This window comes from Carcharodon carcharias, chromosome 13 (genome assembly GCF_017639515.1).
Source record: "Carcharodon carcharias isolate sCarCar2 chromosome 13, sCarCar2.pri, whole genome shotgun sequence".
Taxonomy (NCBI): domain Eukaryota; kingdom Metazoa; phylum Chordata; class Chondrichthyes; order Lamniformes; family Lamnidae; genus Carcharodon; species Carcharodon carcharias.
This window is the reverse complement of record NC_054479.1, coordinates 32,910,830-32,923,594: the sequence shown is the minus strand read 5'-3', so window position 1 is coordinate 32,923,594 and position 12,765 is coordinate 32,910,830. Positions and strand designations below refer to the sequence as shown.

General features: G+C 39.4%; 1 protein-coding gene across 22 annotated transcripts in view; it reads left to right on the top strand.

Moving 5' to 3' along the window:
- LOC121285500 (lysine-specific demethylase 2B-like) overlaps positions 1-12,765 on the top strand; it is a 248,035-nt gene that overhangs the window by 153,094 nt on the left and 82,176 nt on the right. For all 22 annotated transcript variants that reach the window (XM_041202006.1, XM_041201998.1, XM_041201999.1 and 19 more), the window contains one exon: positions 2,855-2,941. In XM_041202006.1, the coding sequence (XP_041057940.1) occupies positions 2,855-2,941 (87 nt within the window). The remainder of the gene's footprint in view (positions 1-2,854; positions 2,942-12,765) is intronic.

Below are 12,765 nucleotides of genomic sequence, written 5' to 3'. Positions count from 1 at the left end.
TTGGCTCAGCCCATTCAGCCTGTAGCACTGCAGTTCCTTATTCTTTCAAACTCTCTGGAGCCACCTTTCTTTGTTCATTAATTTACTCTGTTCATAAAGAAGCTTGTGGCTATCTCCTTGGGGAGCTTAATAATGTAGTTAATCTTTCCTTTCCCATTGCATAGGAGTCCTTCTTAATTGTGATCATGTTTACAAGAATGCTCTGTGTCCAGGAGAAGGATGTAGGTTGAAATCCTAGCCACTTGAATATACAAATCTTTTTTTAGTTTTATATTTGAAAAGCATAAAATTCATATATAAATGTATATATTACATAAAATACATTTCCTATGTATCAGGCATATTTTTTTAAACTTTGGAGGGCTAATTCTCAGCAGCACATAATGAGAGAATATAAGTTACTTTTATATTTAGCATTTCTGAGAATGATGATGGATGAGAAAAGTAATTCAGCCTATTCTGAAAGACCCTAGCGACCAGTTTTAGCATTCATTTGTTTCATGGGCATTTGCCACCATTACTCTATCTGACTTTTTTTTCACATGTTGATTACTCTTTGAAAAGGAAGGTTTCCTGATAACTGTCCTAAAAGTAGTCTCCTCTACTTTAAATCTGCATTCTGTGTATCTATATATGCTTTTTAATTGAAAAATTAACAAAGTAATATTTTGGGTCAATTTTCTTCTATATCTTGAACCATCTTGTACACTTTTCATAAAATTTGTAAACATGCATTACAACAACTTGTACTTATACAGAGCCTTTAACACGGTAAAAAATCCCAAGGTGCTTCATTGGAGCATTATAAAGAAAGTTTGACACCAAGGCACATAAGATATATTGGCAGATGAACAAAGGCTTGTTCAAAGAGGCAAAGAGGGTTTTACACTGGTTCTGGCTGCTTGGTGTAAATTGTGGGAGGGCTTTGAACTGGGGCCTTTTTCCATTGATCCTTTGCCGCAACTGCCCAAGCTTCATGGTATCCCTCAGCACATGGTACTGAACTTAGTACCGCTTTAGTCTGCAACAATCAGTTTTGGAGCTCCCTGCATTGGAAAGCCAGTAAGTTTGGCAAAAAGCCAAAGAACATCTTTCACTGAGTTAATGAGATTTCAGTGGCAATCAATGTTTGTTTTGGAGAGTGACCCTGGGAACAGTCCACAAAATAGTGATCCACAGGGCCTTGAGCGTGTCATTTGCTGACCACTTCCTGATTGATTTGTGGTCAAAGATATTTTTCTGCACAAACTTTTCTACAAAGGATAGGTCATGCGAACAGTCCAACTGAATGTAGCGTTGTGTAGCAACCTGACAAGGCCCATCCTTCGCAACAATGGAGACAGAACCTTAGCATGTGGGGACACATGGTGTTTGCATACCGAGGACCAATGCAGAGCATGATACAGCTACACGCAAAAGTGGCCATTGGAGTAAGGGCAACATTGCATATGTTTTCCCCCTTTTCTTTGGAAATCTGCACATCATGCCCTGTGGAGATAGTTCATTTTTGATCTCCAGATAACAATTCAGACTTATTATTTCAAGGCAGAAGAGCCCAAGTTTCTCCACTTTTCCCTCATAATCCATACCCCTAACATTGGAGGTTAGCCTAATTGTTCTACTTTGCACTACCTCCAGCATTTGGAAGTCTCTCGAAAATCAGAACTAGTCACAAAATTCAAGGTGTGATTAGATGAGCACAATAACATTTAACCATTATCTCCTCTGACCCACATTCTATTGTTTTGCAATATGGTTCTCCATCCCATTGGCTTTGCTGATAAGTTGGGCATGCCTAGCATCAAAATTCATTTAGGTTCCTCGGCCTCTTCAACTTCAGCCGCAGCTGTTTTGACAGCATTCATTGAGTACACGTATCTATATTATTTTCCTATGTGTATCACTTTTGTCTGCAATAAATTACCATTGTTCTGCTCACTTATATATCCTGCGTAACTCATTCTGTATCTGTGATCTTCAAGCTACCTATTCGAATACCATTTCTTATTTGGTATAATTTGCAAAATTGTTCACTTTGCACGGAGTTTCTGAATCCAGATCCTTTTAAGTTAGGAGGACAGAGTGTTCCACCATTGAGCCCACAGACACCCAAATAATTATTCTCTGCTCCCTGCTCCCAACAATCCAGTACTCATAGTTTCCTACACTTAAACCAGTTAATTATTCACTCGTGTTTACAGTACCTTTGAGTTTAAATTAGCTTTATCAAAAGCCTCTTGGAAGTCAAGGTACATCACGTCATGGGCTTACAACATTCCACAGGGATCGTCACTTCTTTAAAGAAGTTTTTTTAAAAAAAAAAATTGGTCAGACAGAATTTTCCCCCTTATTTGAGCAACCATTGGATGATGCACTTGGGGACCAATTGGATACTTCTGGATGAGTGAATTAAGATGGGCAGAATGACCACCCACATCTGTAATAATCTTCTGTCATTGTGCTGGGACCAGGTTGTTCAACTGACCTCTTAAGTGGAGAATAATGCTTGCCAACATAAACCAAAAGTTGTATCATTTAATACAAGTTGGAAGCAGTTCCCCTCTGCTTGATCACGGTACTTGCAAGCAGATAGAATTACTTGCAATTGTCTAGACAACTTCTGACAGGGAGTATTTGAGCAGCTGCCTTAAGAAGACAAGCTAGATTAAACACTTCTAGATTTTAGAAGCTAAGAACCAAAACTGTGCTCCAGACTGCCTTTGAACAATGTGTTAGAAGGTCTGTTAGATTCTTTATGAAAAGGAAAGCAATGTTTCATTTTGATTCTGAGTAACAAAAATAAATTAATTTTGTTTACAAAATGTTTGTTCTCTTATCCCTGTTGTGAATGCAGACGGTGCTGGAAGAACATGCTGATGATGATCAAAAACTGGCTATCACTGGGGTGCCAATTGTAACATGGCCCAAGAAGACCGTGAAGGTAAGAAATGAACGGTTCATAAACTGAAGGAAATATTCATTAGTGTTTTTCAATATTGTTCACAAATGAAATCTTTACAGTTGCAGAAATGCCAACTTTTCATTAATCTACATTATGTAGGGGAGGCAATGGCAGTGGTATTGTCGCTGGACTAGTAATACGGAGACCCAGGGTAATGCTCTGGGGACCTGGGTTCAAATCCCGCCATGGCAGATTTGAATTCAATAAAAATCTCATCTATTGATGACCAAGTATTATTGTAAAAACAAAAATCCACCCTGTCCTTACCTGCCTGGCCTACATGTGACTCCAGATCCACGGAAAATGGCCTAGCATTACCATCACTGAATCCCCCACTATCAACATCCTGAGGTTTACCGTTGACCAGAAACTGAACTGGACTAGCCATATAAATACTGTGGCTACAAGAGCAGGTCAGAGGCTAGGAATCCTGTGATGAGTAACTCACCTCCTGACTCCCCAAAACCTGTCCACCATCTACAAGGCACAAGTCAGGAGTGTGATAGAATACTCCCCACTTGCCTGGATGAGTGCAACTCCCACAACACTCAAGAAGCCTTACACCATCTTGGACAAAGCAGCCCGCTTGATTGGCACTACATCCACAAACATTCTCTCCCCCCACCACCGACGCACAGTAGTAGCAGAGTGTACTATCTACAAGATGCACTGCAGGAATTCACCAAGGCTACTTGAACAGCACCTTCCAAACCCACAACCATTACCATCTAGAAGAACAAGGGTAGCAGATAGATGGGAACACCACCACCTGGATGTTCCCCTCCAAGTCACTTACTATCCTGACTTGGAAATATATCGCTGTTCCTTTACTGTTGCTGGGTCAAAATCCTAGACCTCCCTTCCTAACAGCACTCTGGGTGTACCTACACCACATGGACTGCAGTGGTTCAAGAAGGCAGCTCACCACCACCTCCTCAAGGGCAACTAGGGATGGGCAACAAATGCTGGCCCAGCCAGTGAAGCTCACATCCCATGAATGAATTTTTAAAAAATGTTGATGAAAATTACAGAGCGCCAGTTCATTGTATCCAGCACTCTGTGAAGAAGCATAATTTTATATTAATTTTAAATTTTTGATGTTAAAGATGCTTTACAGTACGTTTTAAGCCATTCACGCAAATTGTTTGAAGAGTGCTCATGTTGGGATTTGCAGAGGAGGGTTTATTGATCATGTGATTTCAAGTATCTTTAAAGCTACAAGTGCAATTTGAAATTTTATTTGTGCTGTTACATTTTTGCCTTGGGGATTTATCGTTGAATGTGATTGAATTAGGCAATGTTTATACATTGTTTGACTTTTGCATGCGTTATTCTTTTGGTACACAGTGTAACAGTAGCATAATGTTACCAACACAAACTCAATTTTCATGTTATTCATGTATAATTTAGAAACATATTTTGGCTGGTTAAAAGATTGTAACTGGCTTCATTTTTGTGCTTTGGGGCCGTGACAAGGTAACATAAGAGAGTTGATGATGGTAGTGAGATCGATCTGTACAACGATCTTCAAAAGGTGTTTCACACAGCACCACATAATAAACTTGTTAGCAAAATTAAAACCCATGGAATTAAACAATAGCAACGCAGGTAAAAAATTGGCTAAGGGACAGAAAGTAGTAGTATTGGTGAGCTGTTGTTTATCGGACTAGAAGAAAGTATGCAGTGGTGTTCTGCAGAGGATGGTAATTGGCTGTTCTTTTTGATTATATATTAATCTGGGCCTGGATTTGGCACATGGCATAATTTCTAAGTTGTAAATTAAAATTTGTTGTAAAGAATGATGAGGACAGTAAATTTCAGGAGGACATATCCTGGTGAAATAGGCAGACACGTGGCAAATGAAATTTAATGCAGAAAAGTGTGAAGTGATATATTTTGGTAGAACGAATGATGAGAGACGATATAAACTAAATGGCACAATTTTAAATGGAGTACAGCAACACAGAGATCTGGGTGTATGTACACAATACTTTGAAGGTGATAGGAAAGTGAGAAGGGTTTTAAAAAAGCACAGGATCCTTGGCTTTATTAAAAAGAAAAGATTACAGAAGCAAGGACATTATGCTGTAACTTTACAAAACCCTGGTTAGACCACAGCCAGAGTATTGTGTTCAATCCGGGGCGCAAATACTTTAGGAAGGATGTGAAGGCCTTCGTAAGGGTGCAGAAGATATTTACTAGTTCCAGGGGTGAAGGACTTCAGCTATGTGGAGAGACTGGGGAAACTGGAATTATTCTCCTTGGAACAGAGAAGGTTAAAAGGAAGTTTGATAGACATGTTCAGAATCATGAATAGTTTTGATCGAGTAAATAAGAAACTGTTTCCAGTGGCTGAAGGGTTGGTAACCAGAGAATACAGATTTCAGCTGATTGGCAAAAGAAACAGAGGTGACATGAGGAAGCTTCTTTTTTTAGTCAAATGAGTTGTTCTGATCTGGAATGTACTGCCTGCAAGATTGGTGGGAACAGATTCAATTGCAACATTCAAAAGGGAATTGTGGTAAATACTTGAAGGGAAAAATTTGCACAGCTGTGGAGATTGAGTGGAATGGAACAAGTCAAGTAGCTCTACTAAAGAGCCAACAAAGAAACAAAGGGCAGAATGGCCTCCTTTTGTGCTGTATCATTCTGTGATTCTATGACAACTGGAACCATATTATGAATGTCCAGGTACATTTTATGTAGACCCTTTAGAACCAGCAAATAGTGATGACTTTCAGTCTGTTGGATTCAAACTAGACGTTCCAAAATGAAAGGTCAAGAGCTAACCAATCAAATCTAGGTTTGAAACTCATTTCTAACTTACCAAAGAACAGTCAGGGATGAAGCTATCTCTGATAGGGAGGCAAGCTTGCACCACAAAATTCTAAAGAGTCAACCAAGAAATAGGACTGACCATGTCTATTCAGCTCTCTGTTTGATAAGAAATCATAGGGACTTGTTGATCATGGTGTAGTATGGATAATAAGAATGCTGAATATATGTACAAATGAGAACATAAATTCCCTCAATTCACAATTGGAGTTAGGGAAGAAAAGAACTGTTTATGTTGACACTTATGGTACTGTTATACTTCTGGTACCGATGTTACAATACCATTTCAGGACTGGTATGAGCAAACAGCATGGTTGTGCTGTCAACTCTCTAGTCAGGGAATGAATACTTATAAAAGTATAGACAAAGCTTTGCCTGCTGATTTCCAACTACTGCTTCCAATGAATCTCACTACTAGAAAATGGGAAAAAATGCAGAAGACAGTTTTACTATAGTTACACAGTTCACTTTCCATTGGGCATCATAAAATCCTTTGTACTAATATCAGTTCTGTACTATGCAAACCTCTCAGTTTCAATTTAACCTTTGGACATTTTTATGGGTACTAAACAATATGGTGTGCACAGTCCATTGATTCACCTTAGGTAGGCTACACATTTCTCAAATGAAACCAGAATCTTGTGATTTCTCCTCCCCTGGAGGCTTTAACTCCTGCCGGGATTTGGTTCAACAGTTGATGGTTGCCCTCTGATACCTCACTCAAGGGTTATCCTTCATGTGTAAGCTTATGCTGTGGGCAGGAATCGTAGCCGAGTCTGACTGTGTCCTCACTCAATATGTACTTTCCTGTAAGGGCACTGGATCACAGGATAATTTTCGTTGAGAAAGGTCATACTGTCTGTCATAGTTTATCTATGCAGAAACACCCTGCAGCCCTTCATTGCAGTTTCCAACTGATTCTTAAATAGTTCCAGGGTTTTTGCCTCCTGTACACACGTTTTTGAAGTTTATTCCACATATTGATACAGAAGAATTCCTGACACCATTTGTAAATTTGACTTTCACTAGCAGGAATCTGTGTTCCCTTATACCACTAACAATTCGGTTTGAAATATTCTCCATATATTTTACCATTAAAACATATATCTACAATTTGCCTCATTTCCTTGTTAAAAGATCCAAGTATCTCCAGTCTTTCCTTAAACTCAGATTTCTAACATGAGGTATCCTGGCACATTGGGGAGATATCCATGCATTGGATGCAGTCCTGCAGTGTCTTGGTGACCAGACTGGACACAGCACTCAAGATGTATACAGATCAAGAATGAGTTTTTCCTTTATTCACTATTTTGGCATTATAATTCAGCTTTATATTGACTGTTTTCATTGCTGCCCTGCAGTGGTTGGTCATGTTGACTGTTTTCTAGCAGTGAAATCACATGGAAGAGGTTAGCGGCAAAGCTCTGCAGATTTTTTTTTAAAGTATGCATTCCATCCTTAACTATTTCAACACCCTTTTCTCAACATCCTCTCCTATGTGTATTACTTTACAAATATCTACATTAAATTTAATTTGCTCATTTACATTCTTCAAGTTTTTTTTGTAATTTCTGAGCTAACTGGTTTGTCATCATTTACAAATTTGACCAACTTTCACTAAGTTTTTGAATTAATCATTGATATAAATTCAAAATTCTTTTGGTCCCAATATGTGTCTTTGCCTGTCTCTCTGCCTGTCTCTCTGCCTGTCTGCCTCTCTGGCTCGCTCGCTCTCTCTCATAGCACTCCACCTCCCCCAAATATATCTCCTCCAGTGCTTATCCATTCCCAAGATTTACCCTGAATCCCAACACATTCCTCCTTTACCAACCTGGAAGTATACCAGAAAACATTAGTTTGCATACTCTATCTTTGAGTTACGAGGCAACCTTTATATATGGCTGTCATTTTTTCCTATTCAATTTACCCTGAATAGACTACCAGCACTGGGTCTCTTGCTCTTGCCTTTAGTATGTCTTTAACCTTTCCTGTTGAAACAAGTCCAGCTGTTGTCCTTGTGGCACACATGCCTATCCCCTTTTCTGAGCCATGAGCTCCCTGTGACTTGCGATCTGCATTTTTAACCTACTATCCCTGATTTTCTAGCTGTTGCTACATCAGTAACCTTGTTTCCTTTTGCATTATAGATTAGTGCCTGGTATCTCTTTGTTACTATTGATCTTCCTGAGTAGCTTCAGAGGTTTCTTCAGTTTTTTTTTTTGCTACCTTTACTTGGCTGCTTCACTAGAATATACTGTGACCATTGGCTATTTTCATATAGATAAGTTGTTCGGTCTAACAGATAAACTGTCGAAAAATAGCTTAATTAAACCAGGGCATCCCAAACAGGGGGCTGCGAGATGAGATTCTGGGGTTGTGAGCTCTGCAGCAGCGAAAGGCTGCCTTGGAGTCCAACTGAGTGTTCACAGCTGCAAGGCCCCTTTAAATCCTAGCTTTTTTTCCCAGATGATGGGCGTGGCCTTAATGACAGGCTTGAGGCCTGATTCCTGATTGAAAAGACCCGCTGAAAAGTTGGGTTTTTAACAAAAGTGAAGATTAAACACACCCTCAGCACAGCTCCCACTGAGGGGTCAAGGCAATTTTCAAGCCTCAAAATGAGGTCACGGGGGAAGAAGTTTGGGAAGCACTGAATTAAACACATTTGTAATCTAAACAGAAAAATAACTAGGAGACTTCTAAGGCTGGTACTTACCATTGGAAATATCTGCTGAATGGGTTTCTTCTATAATCGTCTTTGCGTTTACTTTCTCCATTTTTGTTGAATTTCTTTAAAGCTTTATTGTTTAAAAAACTATGTCACAAAAAATCAGTACCCAAGTTCCAAAATTCAGATGTTACTAATAACATCCTTTTGTTTCTATTCAATTGCTTTACTAATAATCGTTTGTTTTTAGATTCATGATATTTTGCCAAATAGGATTTTTGTCTTTGCTGATCTTTTTGACGTGTATTTTTGTATTGGTTGAATCAACACAGAAGTGGTTAAATCAGCATCACTGTGAGCATTTTTAATAAGGGAGGCATCAGTTCAGCCCCAGGCATACTGACTCTGGGATCTACATAAAGGTAGATTGTAAACTGAGAGCAATATTGAGAATTCCATTTTCAAGTGACAAATGATTGTCCTCGTTCAATATTGATTCAATCATGCAAGGTACATCATTTGTTTTATTTCGAGATCTGCGGGAGTGTGTTTAAAAAGTCGGTCCCATGCTGGGGTAATCAACATAAACACTGGTGAGTGTTCATGTGACTGCTGGGTAGAGGTTGGAGCCATGATTGGGTGGAGAGTTCTGATTAACAGCTCTGGGCTGAGACACCTGCTGTATTATATAGGCAGTTGAGAGTCAGACTTTTCCGAAACCCATGTCAGCTGAAAAGCTGAGTATCTTAACTCACTGCTACAATCTTCAAATGTCTTATATTTTTGTAATGTGACATGGTTCATCATGGCAAAGTTCAGATATTGTAGTTGAAACCTTAACTCCAAATATGACCTCCTAAACCAAATTTATGAAAAGGAACTGGAAAACCCCACTACAATTTTCCAACTTTTGCATTTGTAATACTAAATGATTAAATTTTATAAAGTGATATTTTTTCTCCTGAAACTTAAGATATTTTTTGGTGGGTGATTGCAATTTTTAGTTGTGTTTAGTTTAAAAAAGAATTGGATTTTTGGGGGGATTTCATGATGATTGGTTGCTTTTCCCCATTCTGAATGGTACCACCTTTTCGCTGTAATTAAGTAAAGTAGTTTGGTTAGCATGAGCAAGTCAGAAAAGCATTGCACAGATTTCTTGTATTAACACATTTCCAGTGTGACGGATATAATACGTGACAGATGTGGGTGTATATGTGCATAGATCATTGAAGGTAGCAGGATAGGTGGAGATAGCAGTTAGTAAAGCATGTAGTATCCTGGGCGTTATTAATAGGGGCATAAAATACAAGAGTAGGGAGGTTATGCTGAATTTATATACGACACTTGTTAGACCTCAGCTGGAATATTGTGTACAGTTCTGGGTGCCACATTATAGGAAGGATGTGAACACACTGGAGAAAGTGCAGAAAAGGTTTACAAGAATGGTTCCAGGGATGAGAAACTTCAGCTATGAGGATAGAATGGAGAGGTTGCTACTGTTCTCCTTGGAGAGAAAGCAGCTAAGAGGAGATTTGTTAGATATGCTCAAAATCATGAGAGGACAAGACAGAGTAGATAAGGAGAAGTTGTTTCTGCTCATAAAAGGATCAAGAACGAGAGGGCACAGATTTAAATTGATATGCAAAAGAAGCAAATGTGATGTCAGAAAAAACTTATTCATACAACGAGCAGTTCAGGTCTGGAATGCACTGCCTGGAAGTATGGTGGAGGCAGGTACAATCAAAGCACTCAAGAGGGCATTAGATGATTATTTGAATAGAGAGGGTACGGGTAAAAGGCAGGACAATGGCACTAGGTCATAATGCTTATTTAGAGAGCCGGTGCAGACATGATGGGCCAAATGGCCTCCTGTGCCGTTAAAATCCTGTGACCTAGTTCTCCTCAATCTGAGCACAAGCTCCCATTCATGTTCTGCATGGTGAACAACAGGGTCAGCATTTTCTATGCTTAAGGTGCAGGACTGTCTGCCTTTGTAATCTGGTGCTGTCTCTCAGTTGAAAGCAGATTGAATGGGGTCTGCAAATTTCAGTGATATCTTAGAGAACCCAGTAACCCAATACTGCAATGGCTTGCTATCGACTCTTCCCCTTTCGAAGCCCCTCTCCATGGCAAGGTGAATCACATGGGCCTTGTATCCAAATGGAAATGCTAATTAGCTTTCTTTTATACACTCAACTCCATTCTAGCTTGGAATTAAATCGGCAGTTTAAAGCATAACCGTTTATAAAACCTGAAACCCCTAACAGCTCCCTATGAGACTGAGACTAACGGTTTACCCACACACAGATGCTCTTGCCATTGTCCACTGGTATAAGCATCTTACACCTTCTCAGCAAGTCTCTTGTCTTGGGCCCTTCTGTCCCCCTAGCAACCAAGCTACCTAGGCTACTTGTCAGGCAGAATTCATAATAAGTCATTTGACCCCCTTCATTTCTTCATTTTACCTTAGATTAAAGAGACAGCCCCAAGACCTAACAATCTGATAAACTTACTATTTGTAACACATTTCTGATTTCCTCTGGCCTACCATTTACAGCTGTGCATTAATTGTCCAAGTCTTAACTCTGGAATTCCCTCTCTAAGCTTGTCACATTTTTTTTAAGGCGGTCCTTAAAAACTTCCTCTTTGACCAAGCTCCTGTCCTAATATTCCCTTATTAACTTGGTGCCATTCTTTTTCTGGTAATGCTTCTGTTAAGTATCTTGGTACCTTATACTAGGTTAACAGCACCATGCAAATACAATTTGCTGCTGTTGGGATAAATCTTTCATGAAGTAGCATGATTTGTGTGTCTAATTTCCTTCACCCTGTTATGCCTCCTCCCCCTGTGACACATTGCCTAGCTAACAGTGTTGAGCATCCAATGTCAATATGATGACCTTCTTTCCTCTGTATCAGTCCTCACTATGGCCTAGAAGGCATAATTTCGGTTATGCCTAAATGCAGTCTTCCAGATGAAATGGTACACTGAGGCCCTACCTGCAGATTGGATGGATGTAACAGATGCCATGGCACTATTTGGAAAAGGACATAAAATTCTCCTGGTGTTCCATATGACATTCCTCTGTATTCAGTGCTACCAAAAACATCATTTATGTAGTTTGTTGTCTTTGGGATCCATGTGTGTGTTAGCATAAGTACACTGGCTCCTGTATTTGACATCAGTGACTGCACTGCATGCAGTAATCCATTGCCTGTGAAATACTTCAGGATATCCTGAAATGTTCTCTATGAATGCAGGTATTTTCTTTGTAATGGGTTTTAAAAAAATAACTGAATCCTTAATGGTTTTTATTTTTTGACTATAAAGTAAATATTTTGGCTGTTTCCCTTATTGTTTTGTTAGCATTTATTAATGACCTGCTGCCAAACCACAAAGCCTGGTTTTGTGCATTAACTGCACAATGAACTTGAGCAAAAAAGTTCACTACACATTTTGGTCATGTGCTTTAAACTGAACCTTTAAGAATTTCTACATCAGCTAGCAAGGCCTGCAGGCATCAGTGTTTATACATGGGCTGAAACAGCACGAGAGTGCTTAATAAATAGAAGCCTAGAATACTGCTGTAAATGCTCTGTGATAACACCTCCACTCATTATACTTGCTCAGTGCATTAAATTCTTTGGTGTTCAGTTGTTATTTGATATTAGTAATTGTGAGACATGTAAAAGGCTGGGGAAGATAAAGTCATTTTAGCAGGGTGATTTGTTAATGTGTCGCGTGTGTGTCCTTACAATGTCATTCCTCCTGCTGACTATGGTGTGTAATCACTACCAGCGGCAGCTCTATTGTCTGTTTTTCAAAATAATACATCTGCTTATTTTTGATTGGTCAATTGAAACGGTTCAACCCCATCCTGACCTTCCCTCATGAATATTGATGAGCCTTGAGTGTAGAAGCTGGGTTTATGGTGGAGGCTCGTTACTACAGCAGTCCAGCCATGTCAGTTTGTTTCTGGCTGGGCCCAGACTGAGATTTGGCCATGTCCCTGAGTGCAGATGATGAGGAGTATGACTCAGACCCAGAGCAGGTCAGCTTTCAGCTTTGACTGTGGACACAGTAGAAGCATTTTCATTAAAAAAAAAGAACTAGAAAGCCCTCATTGGGAAACAATGTGAGAGCCTAAAGTAGCTAAACTGAAGCCAGGCTCTGTTGTGCTGAATAATGATGGAGGCTGTTCATGTTTTAGGACAGCTGCCAACAGCTTGGCTCTTTTCTTCCTTACTGATGCTATTACTTTTAAACTTGAAGCATGTGGCATTATAAATCCTGCCTGTTTAC